The 23,949-nt window shown below is 31.6% G+C and overlaps 2 protein-coding genes across 2 annotated transcripts in view; one reads left to right on the top strand and one right to left on the bottom strand.

Moving 5' to 3' along the window:
- Positions 1-593: 593 nt before the first annotated feature.
- On the top strand, positions 594-1,502 carry LOC125076006 (acyl-coenzyme A thioesterase 13-like). The gene is made up of 3 exons (XM_047687926.1): positions 594-764; positions 967-1,154; positions 1,290-1,502. Exons 1-3 carry the CDS (start codon positions 681-683, stop codon positions 1,444-1,446), a joined length of 429 nt encoding a protein of 142 aa, XP_047543882.1. The 5' UTR covers positions 594-680; the 3' UTR covers positions 1,447-1,502.
- Positions 1,503-2,888: 1,386 nt separating this feature from the next.
- The window catches only part of LOC125075881 (peroxidasin), a 70,008-nt gene continuing 48,947 nt past the window's right edge, over positions 2,889-23,949 (bottom strand). The window contains exons 3-8 of the mRNA XM_047687711.1: positions 16,753-16,968; positions 11,873-11,944; positions 11,566-11,798; positions 11,198-11,491; positions 10,607-10,879; positions 2,889-10,524 (exon numbers count right to left, since the gene is read on the bottom strand). Coding sequence (XP_047543667.1) covers positions 7,661-10,524; positions 10,607-10,879; positions 11,198-11,491; positions 11,566-11,798; positions 11,873-11,944; positions 16,753-16,968 — 3,952 coding nt within the window. The 3' untranslated portion in view covers positions 2,889-7,660. The remainder of the gene's footprint in view (positions 10,525-10,606; positions 10,880-11,197; positions 11,492-11,565; positions 11,799-11,872; positions 11,945-16,752; positions 16,969-23,949) is intronic.

The raw sequence follows: 23,949 nt of genomic DNA, 5'->3' as shown, positions 1-23,949 counted from the left end.
GAAAAATGCCTCGAATGGTAACTCGTGTTTCATTGTACATAAAAGTACACCATGCATTTTTACTAACAAATTACATAATATTATGACTATGATCCTATATTATGAAATAATATAATTTGCTATGTACTTAAAATATGATTATACCTATGATTTAAATCAAAACAAAACCTACGATAGAATTGTAAAGTCTGCGCTCTCAATATTTTAGCTTTGATTTTTCTAATTACATTTAATTATTTGTTTTTATACGGCGAGCTAAACTTTGATTCCAAAATAACAAAAGGTCTCATGTACTTTATGAAACTAATTTCTTATGATGTACTCGACCTAATGAACATTAGTGTGATAATGCATCTGCAACGTGTTTTTTTTAAAATGTTAAGTTTAATTTATGTAATATAATGTATACATATTTCAGTAAATTTAAAATAGTACCTTTGTATTTACATATTTTATTTTGTATTCATTATTATTTGTAGCTAAAAGTACCAAAATTAAATAAGAGAAAAAAAAAACAAAAATGTATTTGTATCTGTATATCGTGCTAAATGTAATAAATGTCTCTCTTACATTGACATTTTATATGTCAGTGTCAAAAATAAAGTAAACATTGGTTGTTGTGAAACGGATTAACATATAAAATATTAGTTTTCTTCTAAATAGCTCAGATATGTGCCAAAATGAGTAATAAGGCAGCGAAGGTCGCAGAACTGTTCACAAAAACGATTGCTACAACAAAATGTTTTGATCATAACCTACGAAAGGTGATGTTATATTGTTTCATTTAATAATGGTAAAAACAGTTTTATCATCAATGAAATAGTTGTATCTAAATAAGAATTGTTTCTAGTACATGCTCCAGAAAATTCATTGAAAATGTTATTGCTATTACAATATGAATCTAACCTTGTTTTATGGAACGAGTTAAAATAAATTATGTAACCAAGATATTTGTTATTTACATAGGTAAAGGTAGTATGCTGTGACAATGGTAGATTGGTGACCCAATTCCAAGTTGGTCCTGAACATTTGAACCAACGTGGTACTCTACATGGTGGATTTATTGCACATCTGGTAGATGCAATTTCCACATATGCACTAACGGCTAATGAAAAAGTTGATACCAGAGGGGTCTCAATAGACCTCAGTGTGAGGTACTATTAGTATTATTAAGATTTTATTTTGCAATATCATAATATATTAAATGTCATAGCAAAAATATAAAAATTTATTTGTTAATCGAAGCAAAGATGATTGTTTGAGAGTATGTAAAGATTTTAACATTTCAGTTACATGAATGCAGCCAGAGAAGGTGACAATGTAGAAGTTGAAGCTGTTACCAGAAAACTCGGCAAGAAGGTAGCCTTTCTTGAAGTGGAAGTTAGAAACAAAGACAACAATCAATTATTAGCAACTGGTCGACATACAAAATATGTAGGCATTTGAACTATGTAGTTTATATTTAAAGTAGTAATGGCTGTATATATTATAATTTTTTTAAGAATAAATGATGAATTATTAGCAATATAATATGGTTATTTTATTTATGTCTTATAACATTTTATGAATTTATTGAAAATATATAACTTTTTGACTCCAAGCTGCGTGCATACATTTCTTTTTTTAAATAAAAGTATTGCTACTTAAAGTAGATTTATTGTTCAACAAGAAAAGGTGAAAAATAAAAAGCATATGTTTTTATTATTTTTATTTTCTAAGCATAATACACCAGTTTTAGTAATGTCTAGATTAAATATAGTAAGCGGAACCACTGTGAAATACAATCATTCGTAAAGAAGTAACACTATAAATTAAAAATTAAGAAAAAAAAACTTCTGTATAAGTATATTTAAAATCTTTGTATTTTTTATTACCTTTATATTATTGTGCTATATATTAAAGACTCTTGGCATCAATTTCTTTTATAATGCTAAGATGATTAAGATCAAGATGACCCTTTATTACTATATTTCTTATTTTATATAAAAGCAATAAAAAATCCCTATCACGAAAGTCTAAGGGACCTCGCCGGGAACATTCGTCTGCATACAGTTCATTAAGAAGGTTCTTCTTGCATCACATTGCACAACCTGTAATGAAAAACTTGTACACTCTGTTCCAACCATAACAGGAAAAAGCCAAATAAACAACATTTGACAGCAAATTGTCGCGATATCATTGGTTGAGAGCCTGATTAATCTATGATATTCAATATGGTTTTGCGAAAAAACGGCGTTTGAAGATCTTTGATTAAAATCAAATTTTATGTTGATTTACCACCATAAAATTAATATTAAAGAATATCCTTTAAAGTAACCTTCTTTTTCGAGTTTATTCAAATTGATCTTAATGTACTAACTAAAAAACGTTCCAAATAACAACTTATTGTTACTTTTTCTTAATGAATGTGTAAGTTTAATAATTTTCGTTACAACAATAGATTTATTTCGTTCTTAAATTAGACTAAATATACATAAAAAATAAAGCGTGGTTTCGCTTACTACACAAATACCTAAACATTTTACAACGCTGTAGTAACTTCTAAATCATGTTTTCTTAATTGACAGCGTGGCGTTTTGAACTATCGAATTAAATTAGGCTTTAAAATAGACCACGGCTTCATTTTGATCTAAAACATTCCTTGATTATAGGCAATAATCACAGTGTAGTTAAAATTTATCATCAACCCCACTGTCAATTAAACAATAGAAAGATATTTATAATATATATATATATATATATATAATATATTCAAAAATATATTGTATATTAAATTTTTACAATAACTCAATATTGTTCGAAGAAAAACGCAACTTTAATATATTGCAACTTAATCCGTATCCATTATTGGTTACATATACGTACATAAATATAAGTAAATTATCAAGAGACAAAATATTATGTATACCTAATAAACTTACTAAATAACAACAATTAAATAGATGTAGTAGATAAATACTCATACTTGACGAAGACAATCAATAAAAGTTACTACGACATTTTATTAAAACAGGACTACAACTAGGTTCATTATTGGAAGTCCTTAACCGAACTCTCTTTTATACGTTGTTAGGTCCAATATTAGAGTGTGTGATCTAAACATTAAAATTACAAAAACATTTATTTCTGCATACTGCGTTTTCCGATCTTAATAAATTGACTGTCTTTTATATATATGAGATGTTCTGGGTTCGTAATCGCCATTCGTTTTTCACTAGTAGATATTCAATAATTGCCAAAGTGGTTTCTCGAACTTCCATACAATCTTGCAATTATTGTACTTTTACGTCCTAGTTATAACCCTGATTTTGAATATGTTTATAGATATGTAAATAATTTGTTCCGCAAATTATAATTAATAAGTGAGACCGTTTTGCGCAAACAATTCATCATCGATTAAAATGTTTTATTAAAGTATTATTTGAGCTATTATTTAAAAAAAACGAAATATGTATCGGTAGGTTAATAAGCGGTTACACTTAGGCCTCTTTAATCACTCCGTCAGCGCATTATTGACTATTGCGAAATTATAAGACCGTCGTTTAGTAAATAAACGGCATATAACATGCATCCAATTTTTTATGTATAATTAAAAATACAGTTTGCTGAAACCGAGTTCAAATGTTTTTTAAGATTAACAATGAAGCCTTGTTTGCACAAAAATGTCCCACTTTGATAATATTATTTACATTTAGATCTTCATTTCATTTCAATAGAATTTGTACAAAAGGTAAAGAAACTAACCTAACCTAACCTTTAAAACTATTTTGTAAATTCACCTTAAATAAAAAGTTTAATTATTTTTGGCATTGTTGTGTAAATTTAAAACAACTAATATTGAAACTTACTTTATTAAAATCTGACAGTGATTTGCCTGATTTAATATTATTTTTATTATTTTTTTCTACATATTCCATTGAAATGAAGACAGTTATTATGAATAGATTTATTAGCATTTATTACAATAACTAAATTTCTATACCTATTAAAATTGCATAAAAAATACTCGGAGCGGATAAACAAAAAAGTATTCCTTGGCATATAACACTTTAGGCCTCCAAACCCTTCTATGTACGTATGTGGTCAATTACTTTTTAAATCAAAATACTGATCCTCATTCTGTTGTACAACATACCTCATGTAAAATAATTTGACAAACGAAATAACAGACCAAAGTGAAAATAATCTTTTTAAAAATTAAGTAAGAATATGAATTCTCTATGAATTTATTTAATCTGAACTGTAATTGGCTGAAGGTAACCAATGGTGCAAGAGGCGACCAATGAGCGTTCATTATTTTGACAGTTTAGTGAATCCGACTTTGACAATCAGAAACGGGAGATATAAACCTCTTTATTATGCTGTCATTACAAAGATTGTGTACAACATAATGAGCAGAGATAACAGTTTTTATGTACCTATAATAACATTTTGCTTTGAACTAATTTTAACAATGATAACAAAAAATATATCTCTATAATAGTTTGTTAAATTTGCTAGTATATAATTTATACTTTGATTTTGATTAAGAAATTCAATTATAATATCTAACAAATTAAAAATAAAATCGTTACTATTTTAACCAAAGTAAATTTAAGAACATAATTTGTAAATAATATGTTTAATGTAAATTTCGAATATTTATTAAATGTACTGTTAATATCGCTACAAGAAGGGAATGGGACGCTCCTGCTAAAATCTACGACATATTATTTTGTTGTCTTTTCTTAATTAAATTTGGTGTTAAACAAGCACAAATATATAATCTTGGTGTTGTATGCTTAGATCATGGGCGTACCCAGGGAGAATTAGAGATTACACGATCCTATTATTTAAGAGTAAAAATAATTTCCTTAAAATAATAAAATACTTAAATATATAAGAGCAACAACAATTTAATGAGCTTAAGGAACTGAGAAACAAAAATATAAATGCTCTTTTCCAATAAAACAAAAGATTTCAAGAGTCCTCCCTGAAGCTAATGCTGAGTATGTCCATGATAGACTCTTATCATTACACTTATATGACTTGACATCGATTAATAGATTTAATGTTAAATGTAAGATAAAAAAAAATGATGCAAAGTCTTTGTTTTAACATAAAACATTTAGATAACTATCTTAATGTTTTCTATACGATTTTATATTCGAAGTTATTATTATTGTAATTAAATACTATGCAGGCCATTTTACGTTACATTGTAATTTTTATTCTTCTATGAATTTATTCAATATTATTATTTAAGCTTACACAATCTTGCAATAAATGAATTTGACAATCTTATCGTGTTAAGTAATTCTCTGGTACAGTCAGCGACTGACATTTACGTCAAATATCACGGGTTCAACTTCTTACGTGACACAATAGTAGTATGTAAGTTATCGTATAACAACTCGAAATTCTATCATTTTCTATATAATAAAATTGTATCGCATATCAAAAAGCAATAATTATTACATCAATAATTTATGTTATAGCATTAAAATTAATTTATGTGCTATTAAAAGTGTCTTTTTACGATTACGGCGAAATTTTCGAGAACAGAATTTTTTTTTTGTATATTATTAATAATAAAATTAAAAATAACGACGAGTAAGAGGCTTTACATTTTCATATATCGTAGATTGTAAGGCTCGTTCTGATATTGATTTAATTAAGTAATGCAATAAGTGCGGATAAACTGGTTTACTCGTTTAAGGATTATGGAGGTCGGATGGAAATACTGCATTAAAGTTATTCAGTCAGTAGCGCTATTCTGCAAGGACTCACTCCGTATCTCATCCGTGTATCCTTTAAAAGTGAGTTTCGTGTTAGCTCTTATAAAATAGCCATTCAGGTGTAAATATTTAGTCATATTAATAATAATTTATCAATGACAGTGACTCTGCATCATTTTTTTAAGATAATTGAGATTACTCTACGAGATTATAAATGTATAATAGTAGATAAGGGTATTTTCAAACCGACCGCATGAAGACATAGTATTAAAGCCCGTAAATTCTTGGTAGAGACTCTTCTATTAAGGAAAAGGATTTAACCTTATTGCACTATTCTGCTCCACTGGACGTTCCAGCTATACAGACGCTATTGCTTGAAGATCTATGAAATCTAACAGATCAGTTAAGATCAATTGACTCTCGATTACTATGGGATATTTTTTTCCAAATTATAGAAGTAAGGTAAATCATGACGGGCTATTTTATTATCATTTTTCATGCAGCCTGTTTAAAATAAACCATACATTAATTGCCTACTGCCTTATAGAATTAACACATCTACAGAAAAAATCCATTCAAAGCGTATTAATAAATCGCGTATCGACTTTCAACTGTTCAATCAAGGGACCTTAGAATAGGTCTTCTAAGATGACTCCTACGAAAACGCCTACCTAATATATTATTAACGCTTGTGTATAGTTTTAAAAATGTGTCCCTTCAGTCAGAAATCTCATTAGCATCTGCCATGCTGCAGACTCATTCATTTAGTGTATGGAGATCTATTTATTAACATAATACGTAGACATATAAATTCATTGAAAGCGTATCAATAAAATTAGCGATAGGTATAACTCTTCCAAGATACTATTTAAGGGTAGCGCAGTCTCATCCACCTTATTTCTATAAACATTAATAAAGAGCAAAACAGCTTAAGTGCAATTCATAATCGCATAAATTTTAGCGTTCATTTATTATCCGAACTTGAAAAATACTCAGTCCTTATAAATACATTCTTAATTCGTGTCTCTGACCCCGCAAAATACAATTTAGGACGGATCTTGACCTTTCACCGTATGTACACATACCACGATACCCTTAAGAATCTGTTATTTAGTAAATGCAAATAACATTAATACAGCGAAACTTAACTCCTCGCGTGATAAATTACATAGCAAACTTAGCGTAATAATGGCACAACAGGTTGTTTAATTTTATATATCTGACGAATTACCGCAAATAAATACTATCGTAACTGAATCACAATACATATATTGTCAAATAAGTTATCCTTAAACTACCGTTTAATTCTTACGACTAGATTATGTTGCATATAGACACCTAACATTGAAAAGTGTAACAAGTATTTTATGTGATTATAATTTCAATGAAAAAATGCATAGTAATAGAGTTTTTTTTTGACAATACAGGCATGGATTCGAATTAAACAGAACCTGCAGTCAATTGTAAAAATAGGACAACAAAAATGTTTGTAATAAACTTATATATTTTATATATAGGTATAGCAAAAAATAAAATAATTATTTAAATGGAATTTAAATAAAATCTTAATTAGTTGGACCACAGAGAGAAGACTTACGAATACGATGAAGAATACTACTTTACACAAATATAGGGATAATATTCTGTTTTTTTTTTTTGTGTTTTTTGTTATGTACGAATACATATGTTTTTCTTCTTTAAATATTGGTGTACACATATTTTTTTGTATTTTTTGTTATTGTAACTTACATCAAAACATTTTTTTTGTTTTTTTTTTATTTTTTATGTCTTTTTTTGTATTTTTTTATTTTTTGAAACATCAAATACATCAATAAGAATATGAAGGATTTAAATATTATTTGTTGCCTTGTGTCCGGGAAAAGTCATTAAATTGATACGTAGCCTTAGTCGTTTGAAATATGTAGTTAGCTTTGTATAGCTTTTTATTCTATATCATTATTGGGACAAGATTCCTCCAGATGTCGAATTCGTGTTTTCAATTCTTCGATAGTTTGCTTCATCTCATTCTGAGAATCTTCCAATGTATTAATGCGATGATCGTTTTCTGTCAGTTGGCTATAATAGTCAACATCGGGTACAATTTCTCTGCGAACTCTATTTGTGTCGGTACCATAATTATCGTCACCGCAAGATTCACAGTCCGTCCAAAACCGAAGATCAATCGATGGTAGATCTTCACAAGAAATTAAACCATCTTGGACTTCTGGTAATAAGAATACATTTTCACCTATTGTATCAATATTATCACCGTTGTCGCACAGTATCCTTGCCAAGTTCGCCTTTTTAATTTGACGTAGTTGTTCGGGTTTGAATGTGGAGGGATTTTCAAACCAGAACCTATCACCATCTCGTAAACGCTTAAACTGTTCAATTAAGAGACAACGGAATAGAGGTCCAATTTTTCCACCTTCAACTTGGTCTTCTAAGATGCCACCGACCCAAACGTCAATGTTATGTACGGATCCATATAGTTCTTTAAGCTTATCCCGAACAGTTTTGTCGGAAATTTCAGTTGCCAAGTCATCAAAGTCATTAACTTCTGTCATGTTGCACACTTGCCGCCATTTAGTGTATGGAGGGATGGCATGATCTCTTCCTCTCTGTATATTAATAGCAGCTAAATCAAGAGCAACGGCGTGGGAAATATGGAATAATTTTTCTGTCAACTCCGTATTAAGATTTTGCGTTGATGTTTTAAGCTTAGCAGGTGTAGTAAACATACCCCTCAGTAAAGGATCTACTCCACCTTCGTCAACCAGTCGCCAAGGTGAGAAGAATGCATTGCGCAAGAGTAAATGACCCTGAGGAATAGGCTCAAAGTTTTCATCGTAGCGATGCAGAATTGGATTTATAATTGAGTGACCGAATCGTAAAGCCGCTGTTGCAAATACGTTGGAGATAGAAGGATTTAGATTTGGATTATATTCATTGTATTTACCAAGTTGTTCATATCCTTCAGGACCGAGTATAAGGGGCAGCCAGTGTACATATGTTATAACTTGCATTTGAGCTCCTACAATTTTTCTTGCTTCTTGGTACACTTTGTCTCCATCCCAGAAGGGGTTAAAGCCCTTCAATGCAGTAGCAATTCGATTATGTTCTCTCATCCAGATAGTATGCATTGCAGCCAAACCGATTTGTTCATTGGCTCTAATATCACCAGCCACAAAACAATTTCGGTTACTTTCCTCTAAATTACGTCTGCAATCCATACCATTCAGACCCGTAGTAGGTAGCAATGGCTTTTTCCCAGGAAATTTGGCTCCAACACGAAGAGTACCATTTTCGTTCGTTAGGTCTCGTAAATCTTCAGCAACAGATTTTTCGAATCCATAAACTTGTGAAGCGTCTAAATAGGATGTTAATTGATTGATTTGTTCTCTAGGTTGCAGCTTCCCAAAAAGTACTGAGGTCATGCCCGAGCCGCAAACTGAACTTGTTCTAACAAAATCAATGCATCGGCGGTTGGTTATTCGGGGATCACTTTCAGGTACGTCTATCGGAAAACACGGAGCTGCATAATCACACGTTTTTTTGCAATCAACGCCATCCCAAGTTTGTGAACTGACAGAAGGCAGGGCATGATCTAAATCGTGATCGAGCCACTGACCCCACTGCATAGTCATGTGTGTTATTTCAATATCTTCTGATATCTCTGTTGTACTTATTATAGCAGTAGATATCAGTCGCGCACTTGGTAAAGCATATCCATTGTATTTTAATTCCTTGTTCCAACCGGTTGGCTGACTGAATCCATTTTCATAGATGGGAAAAAGAATTCTTCGGAAACCACTAAGGGAACTGCCCCAGGTAGGAAAAGCAAAGTTGTTACAGCTCCCGTCAAAACTACGATACTTTTGGTGGAAGCACATGTCCGAACAATCTTTAGCTTCTCTATGTGCTACACAACCAGATAAACGAGCTATAACTTCTAAATGTTGAGCGGATAGTACATTTTCATAATTAAATGGTTGCACGGAAGTCACTTTTGAACCAGACTGTATAAATTCTCTAACTTTATCCAGAGTTCTCTCATAGATTTCCGCTGCTCGCGCTACTTCTCTTGCCGGTGCATTTGGAAATCTTGTTATTCTATACAGATCATGAAAGTTTGAATTTGAACTTTGATTACTAAATAATTCTTTCATAGTTTTTGCAATAGCCTGATCAACATCTCTCGTGGCTTCAGTTAGAGCAATATTTACATATTCATCACCAGGTAGTATATGATCCTTCACACTTAAAAATATTGACGCTGTGTCACGACCGTACTCGTTATAAACCGAACATTCATAGCTACCCGCATCACTAAGGCTGATGTTACTAATAATCAAACTACCAATAAGAGATATTGTAATCCGATCATTTGGTAAAATTCGGTTTCCATTTTTTCTCCATTCGACATTGGCTGGCGGCTCACTTTCATACTCACACGGCAGTTGTACGGAGGTTTCTTTAAATGCATCAGTATCTTCAGGTCTTAATAGAATTTTCGGAACGATAATTTGAAAATTTTGCACTTTAAGTATAGCTGATATTTCAGTAAGACCTTCAGAATTTTCAGCTCTACAGTGATATAAGCCATCATCGTCATCAGTTGTTTCAATAATAGTTAAGTTTTGGTTATCGTTACTTACTAGGATATTTTCACTCGGTGGTAATACCATAGTGTTTCTATACCATGTAATTACGGGCTTAGGAACTCCTCTAGCAGTACACATAAATTGTGCCGTATCACCAATCGTTACTGTTTGATCTTTCGGTACTATGATAAACGCTGGTGCAACTAAAACAAGCGATAAAATAAGTTTAGTTATAAACATTTTTGAAAATATTGATTAATTTATTTTAATTATTAAGATATTTACCCATAACTTCAAGAGTGACTGCTGCTGTTATTTTTCCGTTTATATTTTCAGCTTGACAAGTATAAAGTCCTGAATCTTCATGTTGTACATTTTCTATAATTATGGAACCGTTGTGTCTCATTGAAATTCTTTCACTCAGTAATATCCGTTTGTCGTTGAAATACCAAGATATATGTGGCTTAGGATTGCCGCGTGCCACACAATCAAAGCGTGTAATTGGCTGATTGATTTTAACTATTTGTTTTCTTGGCAAGATAGTAAATACCGGGTATCCTAAAAGCAAAACAGTATTTTAAGAAGACTAATCAGAAGTATAATACATGTGACTTTTAACCGTCTGAAAAATGGAAGAAGAACTATATGAAATAGAAGCATAGAGAAAACAAAAATGAATAAAAAAGTTTTTGTCTATGAATTAGATGGACGTTTGTACTTTTACGAGCATAACCATCAATAATATGCTAAAATTAAAAAAGACGAAATTAAATTACTTACAAAATGATTATTTAAATATTTATTAAAATAATTATTTCCAAACGGTAAACACAAATACGGGATATTACACATATGTCTTAATATAAATGTACATACCTTTGTTGTCTGGTTTGATTTTAACCATCATCCTGGCTGGTTTGGAGTGCACCTCTCCGGCTGGGTTTTTGGCTTTACATTCAAACACTGCAACGTCATTTTCGTCTGCATTATGTACCATTAAGGTTCCGTTATCCATTACTTCGTAGCGTGAATCATCAATAGGTATCACGGCCGAGTCTCGATACCATATAATATCGGGAGTCGGTTCTCCGGTTGCATTACAAGAAAACATTGCATCTTCTCCAAAATTTACTATAACATCTTCGGGATCGGCTGCGATTTCAGGTTGACCTAAAAAAACAAATAATGATTAAATTTCACGTTATTACTCTTTAATATTACTTAATCGTGGATGAAAAACTCACGGCAATGGAAGTCTTTCTCCTTCATTGAAGCTAAGGATGATCCAGTAGCTCCAGCTGGTTCGTAGCAAGTAGCAGCGATACTCATTTCACTGTGCTCAGCGAGCATTCGGACAAACCATAACATACCACAATCGCAAATTAAAGCGTTACTATCCAACCGAAGCTTTTGCAACTTTGGCATCCCTCTGAACGATCCCGGTGGAATGGTCTTCAGGTTATTGTTGTGTAAGTATCTAAAAATAATTGTGTCATTGAAAATATTTGACGCTATAAAAAATAAATATTAAAAAATATAAATATAACTTACAATCGCTCAAGTCGTGGCATGTTCGAGAATGTCTCCGGTTCAATTTGATGTATTTCGTTTACGTGCAAGTACCTACGGAAACATTATTATATATGAGTTATATATTATTCAAAGGTCTTGTTTAATACGAGAGGTATAGTCTAGTATAGTCGTGTTTAACATGGACTGTATGTAACGTAGCTTAACTAGCTCTTAGAATATTTCAAACTATAAATCACAATACAGCGGAGCAACGTAATACTCACTAATTACTTCAGTGTACCTTTTGTATCAGTACAAAACTGAAGTGAACTACTTATTTTGAAGATTACAACGTTTAGAAGGAATTTGTATTTCCCGCACTTAAATTATAAAAGTTCATTGACATGTGACAAGAATGTTATGCTGTAAAATACGGCTAACAAAAGGCTACTTGTGTGTGCATCGGTACGTAATTTTATAGAGCTTCAACGCTTCAGTCCCTTTGTACTAAGGAGCAATTTTTACGTCTGAGATCTTGAGATCAACATAAAAATGAGAAAAACGTAGAATTATATTTTGTCTGATGTAAATATTATTTATCTATCCTTATTAATTAGGTTTCGTTCACTTATATATTATATTATAAAATAAGCATTATTCCATACAACACTATATATTTGTTCATTATCTTTGAACTAAATTAGACTAACAAAGAAAGAAGAAACTAAATGGGATTCACTTTCAAAACAGTTCGCAAAACAGAGTTACAACAAGACGAGGTTGTTTATTTAATTTAAAGCGACTAATTAATGGAAATAATTTCGCAGCTGTTGTCGTTTTTAAATAAAGCCAGGCCTGCAACGTCAATAGGTGGCGTGTTTCCGCGATACGGCGTATCACTTAAGCAGCCTCGACGGGAACTACGTGTGGCGTGGTGGCTGGTCTTTAAGCTGACTCTTATTTAATACATCAATGTGATTTGATCTTATTATTATTGTTACTATAACGTTTCCTAGTGGTTGTAGGTATTTTATTTTTAATTAATCATACACTTTTATGTCACCAAAAAATACGTAAACCATGATTTATATATTGTTTATACGCTTTAGTTTATAAATCAAAGTCTCTTCGGTTATGACGCATATGATCATTTCCTAGTAATATATCGTTTTCGCTGCCATTATTATTATTATTTTACTCTAGCTAATAAGACACAACATTGTAAGAACAATGACATAATTTACTTGATAAACCATTTCGCGGTTATTGTTTGTGAAATAAATTTATTTATAGCTCAAAATATCTGTACTAATATTCTAAATGCGAAAGTAACTCTGTCTGTCTGTCCGCTACTCACAGTCAAACGTCACACTGAAACGAATTTAATGAAATTTGGTAGAAAGCAACATCTGACGACTAACCCATGACGTCAGCAACTACTTTATAATTTTAACAGGGTTACCATAAATAAAGTTTTTTTTTTAAAACAGGTGTTCTTGTTATATTGGCGGTGGTTTGTATGTTTGCTTTCGCCCACGATACTGCTCGTATTAGATAAGAATAATCCACCCGGGTTATTCTCCAAAACTTCATTATCCCAGATCTAACACTTTTAATTCCATGTCGGATAGAAAAATGTTTGTTTACTTGTAATTGTATCCTTCCACTAATTCCGAGTCAATCTTAAAGGTGGCCAATGTATCGGTCCAATTAAAGACTTGAAAAAATCAAACCAGTGGAAATTGACAAGCAATTTAAAAGTGATTGTAAGTGATCATAAATAATAATCGACGTGTCTATTACTTTTATGGTCAAAAGAAAAAAGAAACTAAAGTCAGATAGGGTATAATAAGTGCCAATACGTTTAATGAAACGATCGCCTCCTGGCTATTTCTTTTCATATTCAATATATGTAAAAAATAAAATTGACAAAAAAAAAAAATCCCGCTAAGTAAAAATTTTTAAAATTATATTTGATAGAAACTTCCGTAAACCCGTATATAAAAAACTATATTTTTTAAACATTAACATGTTATCTTTGCTTCACTTTTAATAAAAAAATTAACACAGTTATGCTTTTTCTCGTTTATTATATAGGCCTGAAGATTGTGTCATAAAATTCCAAGTCATTTGCTATAAGTATGGCGACCATTCAAAGGGCGAATGAAACAAAACAATGGTCATATCGTTGGCAACCTAATTTGCAACCTTCTTCATAAAATGAGCTGAGGTCTTTGTCCAGCACTGGAGCAGTTAAGTCCGTCACTACTATTTATACTAAATGTAATAACTCGAATTTAAATTTTAGTTACAATACTATCTTTTAAAAAATAAATGTTTAAGTTATTACCTTTTTATTATATATTTTTATACAACGGGATTTTTTTAATCAATATATTTAAAACTCAATGCATATAAAAGCTTAAGTTCACTTTTAACAAATACATATTACATTAAAAAATAATTAATTTAAATTTAAATGAAAACTTGTGATTTTTATTGTATGTACCTAATAATGTAGGCCGTTTGTTTTAACACCAGGTCAGAGATATTACAAGCAAGGTAAACGAGTAACAACTACAATATAAGTAATAATATAATAGATAATACTTTATAATCTATTATATTTTTCTAGCAAACCCGGCATACATTCTCCTGCCTGTCTATATACTAATTGGTATGACGTAAACGTAAACGGCATAGAAAGTTGATTTTCAGCGCCATCAAGCGGCTGCAACAAAGTCGATGGTACAAAATTTTTCTTCATTTTAATTATATAAAGCCTACCACGGTGAGCGGCCCAAAAGGCCTCGAAGTCTACTTGTAACATTACTATAAATTGATAATTTCCTAGTTTTATATATCACAGTTTTTGAGCGGCTGATCGTTTGTGACAAATGCACAGATTTGTGGAAATATATCCACTGTGTTTCGCTAACGTAATGAGCGAGAAACACGAACCATATAATAAAATCGTATTATTCTCTTTACGGTCCCCTAATAGATTTCCTGTCGTTGATTTATTGGATCAAACGTCACGAACATTTTATAATACGCAGCATCAATAAACTTTGAACGGAAAGCGCTTATCAGTGCAAATTGTCGCCGGCTACAAACACTGCATTAGAACTTATCTTTGGTGCTATCCCGGATCGAGCTTGTTAAAGTCGTATTGTTATGTTTAATACAAAATCAAGCGCGAAAGAAATATTTGTCACCAATACAGGATATAATAAATATACCAGATATTTCTCACTGATGAAATAAAGTCGAAAATTTAGCCATTGTTTTTTAAGTATATATAACTATATAAGTAGAACTATTATGGAAGAACAATCTCGAAAGTCATCGCAAAACACATTGACCATGATAATTAAAACATTTAAAGGATACTTGTATCGAAATGGAATCACCGTAAATCGGTTTCTAGTTTTTCCTAAGTTATATACGATGCATGTAAAAAATATATTAATTTGATTAGACTTCTTAATAATAGCGTTTGATTTTTATATAAAAACACGGGTAAGACGAGAGGGTAAAGGTGCATGGTGCGTATGCCTACTGTATGCTTCATAGCGTCTCCGTGTGAGTCTGCGTACGGAACACGAAACAAAAATATATCCGTTTTACTAAAAAAAATCTCTTACAAAACTATTATTTATTTGACACCATCTTAACATAATGATTTTCTTTTATTATAAATTCTAATAATAACCATCAACTTTGACGTTTCACATCTGCCGAGCGAGCCTTCACAGCGTTCATTTTAATTTATCTTGAGAAGGCGAATAAACAAACGCTACATTTTTAATGATTATTAATTATCACATTTACCCATAGACAACGGTTCTGCGTGAATTATAAGCCACTTACACATCGTAAAATTGATGACGACTTAACATTCACCTCGTTAAGAACACCCAGCGGTGGATTTACACTACGGGCACTCGGAGCTAGACCAGTGGCTATGACTAGCGACAAAACTGCAGAGGCGTTTTTGACTAACCTCCACAGCATTGTATATACAAAAGTTCTCCTATTGGTAAAATTAGACTTTGCGCATCGATTGTAATCATAAGACAGCGCTTGGATAATTATTTGATACACACCATACAAAGCGCCTTACGCTACACGTTCACACTAACAAGACGCATTGTACTAATACACTATACCAACACTTAAACTATGCAAGCTAACGAAAACATTAGAGAGTAGCTGCCTTGATGTTAAGCAGTCTGTTTATACATATTTCAGAATACTAATGAGTCTTCCCAAAACTTAATTATTCACTACAGTTTGAAATGTTTTATATTGTATTTTACGTAATAAAGCAGATGCATTAAAAGCATTAACACTAAAAGGACTCATACACACAAGTTGTGCATTTGTTGGTCAAATAAGACTTGATCCTGATATTATGTTGTGGAATTCGACCGGAAATATAAGCTACGTGATGGTAAGTGATCGCCAACCATGGATATTGGTGGTGTAAGAAATATTTACCAATCCTTACATCACGAAAGTGTCACCGACCTTGGTAACTAAGTTTTTATGCCCCATGAGACTGTAGTTACATTTTCTGACTCACTCTTCGAACCGGAACAACACAATTATAATTTTCTGTGTGGCGGTAGATTATCTAATGAGTGTTAAGGACGGGCTTGCCTAAAGCCCTACCACTAAGTAAAGTATTTTTTAAGGGGACATACTTAAATCTTTCGCACATTCGTTGCTTGCTCTAGTATTTATTTATCAATTTATCAAACTATTTTTATCATATATTTTGATCGATTAATAATTATTAAATATAAATGCAACGCTAATTTAATCATCGTTTAATAATCAACTACATTTTTAAACGGTAATAAGTGATTGATTTTATAAAGAATAAAACCTATTCAAACAAATGATATACTTACAGTTGTTCCAAATGCACCATTCCGTGAAATACATCGGAGTCAATGTGTTGTATGCGATTGCGGTAAAGGTAGAGATATTTGAGTCGTCGTAAGCCATGGAACGCACCGGAGCGTATTGCTCTCAGTTGATTGTCGTTCAGGAGCAATGAGCGCAGCCGGTGTAGATGGCTGAAAACGCCTGGTGCGATGTCATAGATGCGGTTAAAACGCACGTCCCTGTAACAAAATGCACGATTTAATATAACACGTTTTACATAATTCCTCTCAGTGGACCTTCGAGTGTCCTTATACACGATTCTCGAATATGTTTTTACTGTTTTAAGTATACATTATATAATTTTAACTCATTAAAATAAAATTAAAATTATGTAATCCGATTAGCACACTGCACGAGCAATAGGTAAATAATAAAATTAATCTCTCTAAAAAGTTATAGGTGTTAGCCTGGAAATGAATAATTTATTTTGCGTAAACGTTTTCTATGCAGTGAACCATTTCGGCTGTATATAATTTAGATTAAAATAAATACGTAAAATATAAAGTGATTTAGATTTAATATTTTCGCTAAAATTCGAATCTACGTATTAACAAACATTTTTAAATGTATTTTTGTAGTTTTAAAATTGAACTTATTATGTTTTGCAAATAGCTCCTTGTTTTATTATTAATGAGATTTTTAACTATTCCAGATATATCACGCGTTGAAAATTTTATTTTGATACATTCGTAACTGTAACAACAAATTACTTACAAAAGAGTTAATCACTCAGTAATCGGCTTTTCCAGATAACCTAACAGACAGAGCGTACAAAAAGTAATAATATAATAGTGCTATATTCGTAACACATATTTGAATATGTAAACATTGGAATTCGTTTTATTAAGTTTTTTATTAAAAAAATGAGATAATGAAATGAAATGAGTTACGTAATGGTAAGTGGTCCCCATCGCCCATATATATATGTACTATTAAAATATTAACCATATCAATATTTTTAATCTTTCGCGAGTCACTATGCCAAAAGGTATTTACTAATTTTCTTTAAAAAATGAATGAATTTTAAAAGCGAAAACTATTGACTTCTTGACGTTGTCAGTAATATAAAAAATTATACATCATCATCCTCCTGCCCTTATCCCAATTTTACTTAGGGTCGGCGCAGCATGTCTTCTTCTTCCATACTTCTCACAAGTCTAGTACTTTGGTCGTCCCCTACCTCTATTTCCATCCACATCCATTCTCAAAACCTTTCTCACAACACGGTCCTAATTCATGACGGTAATAGAAATTATACAAAAGTGCAAAATGTAAGCACTCAATAAAAATGATACTAATTTGAGTGAACGTCGAGTTGCAGGATTCATAAGCGGTAAGTAATTAAGCTAAGCGTTTATGTTACATAATCAGGTTACAGTTTCCGTTCATTTCATTCGCTTCGATCACTTCATCGTTGACATCAATGTCCAGAATATAAATCCCATTTAAACCTAAGATACCATAGTATATATAACTTACAAATTAAGTGATTAACATAAATCTGATAACATGATATCATGATATCTGGAAGAAATTCAGCGTTGGAAATGCCTTTTGTTTTTCCCAGCCACGATGTTTCAAAGTCGATTAAAAAGTTCAATCAACGAAGTATACAAACATAGATTTTTCAAAATTATTCACTATTATATTTGTATTAAAATATTTGATATATAAAGTAGTAATTTACAATCAAATATAAAATTTAAGATTCCTTCTAATTATTGTTTACTTGGATATTGCAAATACAAAAAAATAATGTGTAACCGTTTTTTATAAAAATACTTTTTTCTGCATTTTTTTGTATTTGGGTGTAAAAAAGTACACGACTATTTATTATTCGATTTTAAAAAGAGTATAGGTTTCAACACTCGAAGCGTTGATATTTTTAATTATTTAAAAATTATTTTAAGAAACACAAATGCAAATAAAACTTACAAATGCCTTCATCATCTATAAAGGCCATTCATCACGCTCCAGAATATAGTAATTTAATATTCTAGTTTAAATCATCTGAAATCAAGGCATATCACAGGATATGTCAGAACGAGTTCATCCCGTAATAAATTATTTTAATTGAGACTATATTTGCGAATATAGACAAAGCCAGTATTCATTAATATACTATGGAATTAAAAATTCAATCCTAATAATGGGCCGAGTCTGGCTGCTCAGTTTCAAAAAAGGCAAAAGCTATGAAATTTATGGGAAGAGAGATAACGGCCATGCTGTAGCAAGAGGAATTTCACTTGTTAGTCGCTTTTGAGGAAAGTTTGTAAAAAAACTGAGCGAATTTGGAATGTCTACCACATTCCAACCTAGCTAACAAGTAATCATAAGAGTCCATCTTCCTGTTTAAAATATTTTTTTGGATTGATGCAGTATTAGTATTTGGTCAAAAGGATCCAGAATGCCACTCCGTGTGGATTGTAAGTGCGTGTGTTTGTGAAAAAGTGTCGCTATGCTTTAAAAATAAATAAAAATTGTGAATATAAAAATGTGTTAAAAAATATTTCACTTATTAATGCGATGAAAATAAATAATAATTTATGTTGAATTCACTTGGAACTTTGTTAATTTGAGGACCAAATGAATTTTCATTTAAAACGATAAAACGGTTAATTATATTAATAGTGCGCAGGAAAATTTGTAACTATTTTCATCAAGTACCCTTGAAGGAAGCAATTAAACGTTACGTCATAATAAAATTAAATTTAAATTAGCTCTATTTCAGAAATCATTTTTACACATTTAGTGTCTACAGTTATTGTATCGCGTCCTGCATGTGAAATGTGTTGGGATGCATTGCATTTTGTGAAAACGAATTATTTAAATGGAAGTACTGCGTACTTTATGACGTAACTTCTATTCCTTATTTTTTTGCATTTTTTTGCTGCCAAGTGTGAACTTCAGTCAACTTAATTAACTGTTTGTATTTTTCTGCTGGAGTTTAAGTTCTCTCTGGCTCCATAATTATAAGTCCTTTATAAATATATTTATTTAAGATGATTATGGTTCTCTTATTTAACAAAAATGAAACAAATTAAATTTATGTATGTAATTATAGATAATATATTGGGTTTTGTCTGTTCAAAATGAAGTTAGAAAGTAATTTAAAATTAAATCCTCAATTATAAAACTGGTACACAGATGCCCGACTATTTCTTACTTCTGGGCAAATCTTAACAGTGTGACGGAGCTTTTTTAAAAAAAAAAAAATATACCTGGAGTAACCTTCAAATTTAGACATTGGCATTATAAAAAATATACTCCCCCCTAATGTCAATGTGCCAATAACGACACTGTCTTATATCTCCTTTGCTTGTATATTATATAATGATGGCTCTCTTCCTCTTGAACTAAGAACATAACATATAGTGTATTAAAATATTGGCTATAAAATAATTTACAGCCTATTCCAATGGAAGTAGGAAAAAAGATAAACAAACCTTAGATTTACGTATTCCACACGATTTGTTAATAACGCACCTATATTATGAACTATTAAGAGTTTATGATTATTATATATTTATTTATAATACAACGCTATTGCACTTAACTACTTATTTCCATTTTAATTTTACTTCCAAAATTCCGATAACAATTTCGTTGACTTTCAAAACGCCATTTTTTCACAATTCCATAGTGAATATCATAGAGTAATCAAGCTCTCGACCAATGATAACGCGTCAATTTGCTGTCAAATGCTCTTTATTTGGCTTTTTTCCTGTTATGGTTGGAATAGTGTATACGAGCGGATGAGTGATCGATACCACTAACTTCTTTTCTTTTCTCTTAAACGAATATTGAGTTCATGTTATTTGTGCGGAACCCAATTCATAATAATCCAAGACCATATGATATTTACATTGAACCATTCGACTAAAAGTAAAGATGCGACTGTAAATATATTTTATGTAAAATTTCATACCAAAGTTAATAAAATTCTTGTATTTATTCATTGTCAAATAATAACCCAATGAAATGAATTTCTATTTAAATTCATGTTATTAATATCTATTATATATTCAAATAGAAACCGTTGCCAAGCTAACTCGGCTCGTAGCCGCGGTTCACATTCAACAGGAGCCGTATAATGGTAATAACAAAAAATATATATGATTTTATGGGAGAGAATACTTAGGATTGAATTTTAAATTTATTTGTTCCTGCATATTCATAGTTTTCGTTTATAAATGTTATGTTATTAAAAAAAAAATCACTAATTGAATAAAAGTCATTACGATATTCAGGGTTACAATTTTAAGCCTGAACGAGCACCATTGAATTTTAATGTATTTAATTTCTTTTTCGGTACATTATAATTCATCGAAGTGATTACTAGTATATACAAATCACTCAAAAACTATTGAAAATTATTGTTTCCCGTGAAATAGATTACATATAATCTAATAGTTTACAATTTTACGTTTTCATATATGTATATATATTATTTTTTAAGCTCTCAATATAAATAGTTCTCATCTCAAGGTGCTATTGGAAATATATTTAGAAATATCACTACTATACTCTTTTATCTCAACAGCTACTTGAAAATGTTGAACTGTACTTATCTAAAAAAATCGACATCGATTCCCAAGTTACTTGGTAATAGGGCTTCGTGCAAGCCTGTCTGGGTAGGTGCCACCCACTCATCAGATATTCTAACGCCAAACAACAGTACTCAGTATTTCGTATTATTGTGTTTCGATATAAAAGGCTAATAAGCCAGTGTAACGACAGGCACAAGAGCCATAACATATGAGTTCGTAAGGTTGGTGGCGCATTGACGATGTAAGGAATGGTTAATATTTTGTACAGTACCATTGTCTATGGACGGTAGTGACGACTTACCATCAGGGGGCCCAGTTCTGTCCGCCAACCTATGCCATAAAGAAAGATAAAACTAAATATAACTAAAACATTCAAATATAATTTATTTCTTAAGGATGTATATGCCACTGAGTTTCCAAACGCACACAAAAGCAGCGACAAAGCCGCCCTCGACTGTTCATTCAACTTACGAGTACATTCTTTTAATATCGTCGCATAAAACAGTCACACGAAACAGTCCAAGTACCATTTGAACTGCTCTCTATTCTACCACGAGATCCTACTGCTAATACACAAAGGCCAAGCTCGAGAGCCAAGCGAGAAGAGGGTCCTGTGAAATAAAGTATGTAGCAAAAAAGATTCCAGTTTCATTTTCGCTCCTATACAAAATATGCTTTCTTAAATATGATGTTGGATAGTAATGTATTTAAGTATACAATATTCTCCTACTTCTCTTTTCTGTTATCGTAAATCAACAGCCAGTTTGGCGTCAAACCAAACAATACACGATCGCCTAATACGATAACGCCGTATACAATATCCTTCTATACGAGTCGCAGTTACGGTTCATCGTACAGATGTCAAGTCCTCGAGTTTAATCTAGATTCCGCATGTATAATTAACAATTTAAAGTCACGTATTTCATTTCATATAGATATGTCAGAGTTTGATTAGTACGAGTATACAGTTAGATAATGTGTTCCACCTCGATCTCAGACCGTTTTCATATAACCGGCTTATACATGTATAGCTTCATGACTTTCGTTATAAACTAGACAATCGAGGCGTTAAAATTTAGTACATAAATACCAATCAACAACCTAGTTTATTAATCTTCTTTATACATTAACAGCGTAAACCTATTTTTTCCCAGTGATTATGGGATGATAGCTGCACATAAAAAATCGGTAATGGCCAAATTTTGAAGAGCTTCAGCCGTTGACAGGCAAACCATTGCGTTTTCCATAACACATGATTGATGAGTCATCGTCTGGCATAACTATACCAGTGTTGATGGTAACATGATCATATGGGCCGAAGCGCCAATGGCATCAGGAGTAGCTCTCTAAAGGCAGTTGATCGATTTCTCCGTTTTATCACCGGCAATAATCATGTGCCATTTGGTGGCAAAGTCGACTTACTTGGTGCTGATTTTCGGCAGGTTCTGCCCGTGGTGGCTCTCATCTTGTCAAGACTTCTACCACATAAATTAAAATTTAAAATTGGTTCAATTGCCATCCTGCTTCGTAACTTGACCGTGATGAACGGAACCCGATTGCAAGTTATCTGGATCAGAGATAACTGTCATATTCTTGACATTATCTCTGACTCAGTTAAAGGCGAACGAGTGTTTTTGCTCTGTATCGATTTCACACTTTCAATCACAACATTCCCTTTCCTTCTGAAACGTCACCAATTTCCAATGAAGTTCTAAAAGCCAAGGACTAAATTTGGACAAAATCGGCCTTTATTTGCCGAGCCCACGGTCAACTATACGTTGCAATATCTCGAGTCTGTTCTGGAAACTAACTTAAGATACAAATTGACAACAACTCACAGCATGGTATCATTAATGGAGAAGGACCGTTACTTGGCATAAAAATTTTATTTAAAAAAAGGTTTTATAATTTTGGTGCAAAATTTAGATGAGCGACTTCAGTTTACAATGAAATGAAATCAGAATAAAACCTGTCATAGGTTTCGAAATACATAAAAAATTTTTTTAATAAACGCGTACGCGGGCGAACCACTATTATATATAAATCTTGTTCTATATTACACATTGAACCTTGAATATGCTCTGAACATACCTTTGTGCCTATGAAAATAAGTAATGCTTATGTAATCTGAAGTCAATAAGAGCTATCAATAACGACTGATTTCAAGAAACACGACGTAACTCGTCAATAGTTACTAACTTTCTCGTACGACATATGGTATATTTGATTAAACGTCTCGTCTACTACCACCAACAGAATTAACAGTATACGCAGAATTCTCCGGGTTTGCAATCGAATCTATCCAATCGTCAAATAAAGGTAGAATTTTTTAAACTGTAACATATTTCTGAGCATCACACGAATGCAGCATTTTTATAAAACAAGTGTTCGCCCAGTGGTTGAAAATCAACATTTTTTATTTTCAACTATAATTGGCATTCCTTTATTGATAACGATAAAGTTCATCAATACCGAACAAAGAAATAATAAAAAATAAATGATACCAAATATAAGGAGGCAAGGTATTAAACTGTTTTGAATTTGTGTAATTATATGAGATAACTAACTTTTTAAACACAAATTTTCATTATTATACTTACATTTATAAAA

Source organism: Vanessa atalanta, chromosome Z, assembly GCF_905147765.1.
Source record: "Vanessa atalanta chromosome Z, ilVanAtal1.2, whole genome shotgun sequence".
In the NCBI taxonomy this organism is placed as follows: domain Eukaryota; kingdom Metazoa; phylum Arthropoda; class Insecta; order Lepidoptera; family Nymphalidae; genus Vanessa; species Vanessa atalanta.
This window is presented reverse-complemented; position numbering and strand designations above follow the sequence as displayed.

Excerpts from the sequence above, each read along its gene's own strand:
- LOC125076006 (XM_047687926.1), top strand. The coding sequence starts at position 681 with ATGAGTAATAAGGCAGCGAAGGTCGCAGAACTGTTCACAAAAACGATT. Across the intron at positions 765-966 it reads TTGATCATAACCTACGAAAG|GTAAAGGTAGTATGCTGTGA; the intron begins GTGATGTTATAT and ends TTATTTACATAG. Across the intron at positions 1,155-1,289 it reads TCAATAGACCTCAGTGTGAG|TTACATGAATGCAGCCAGAG; the intron begins GTACTATTAGTA and ends TTAACATTTCAG.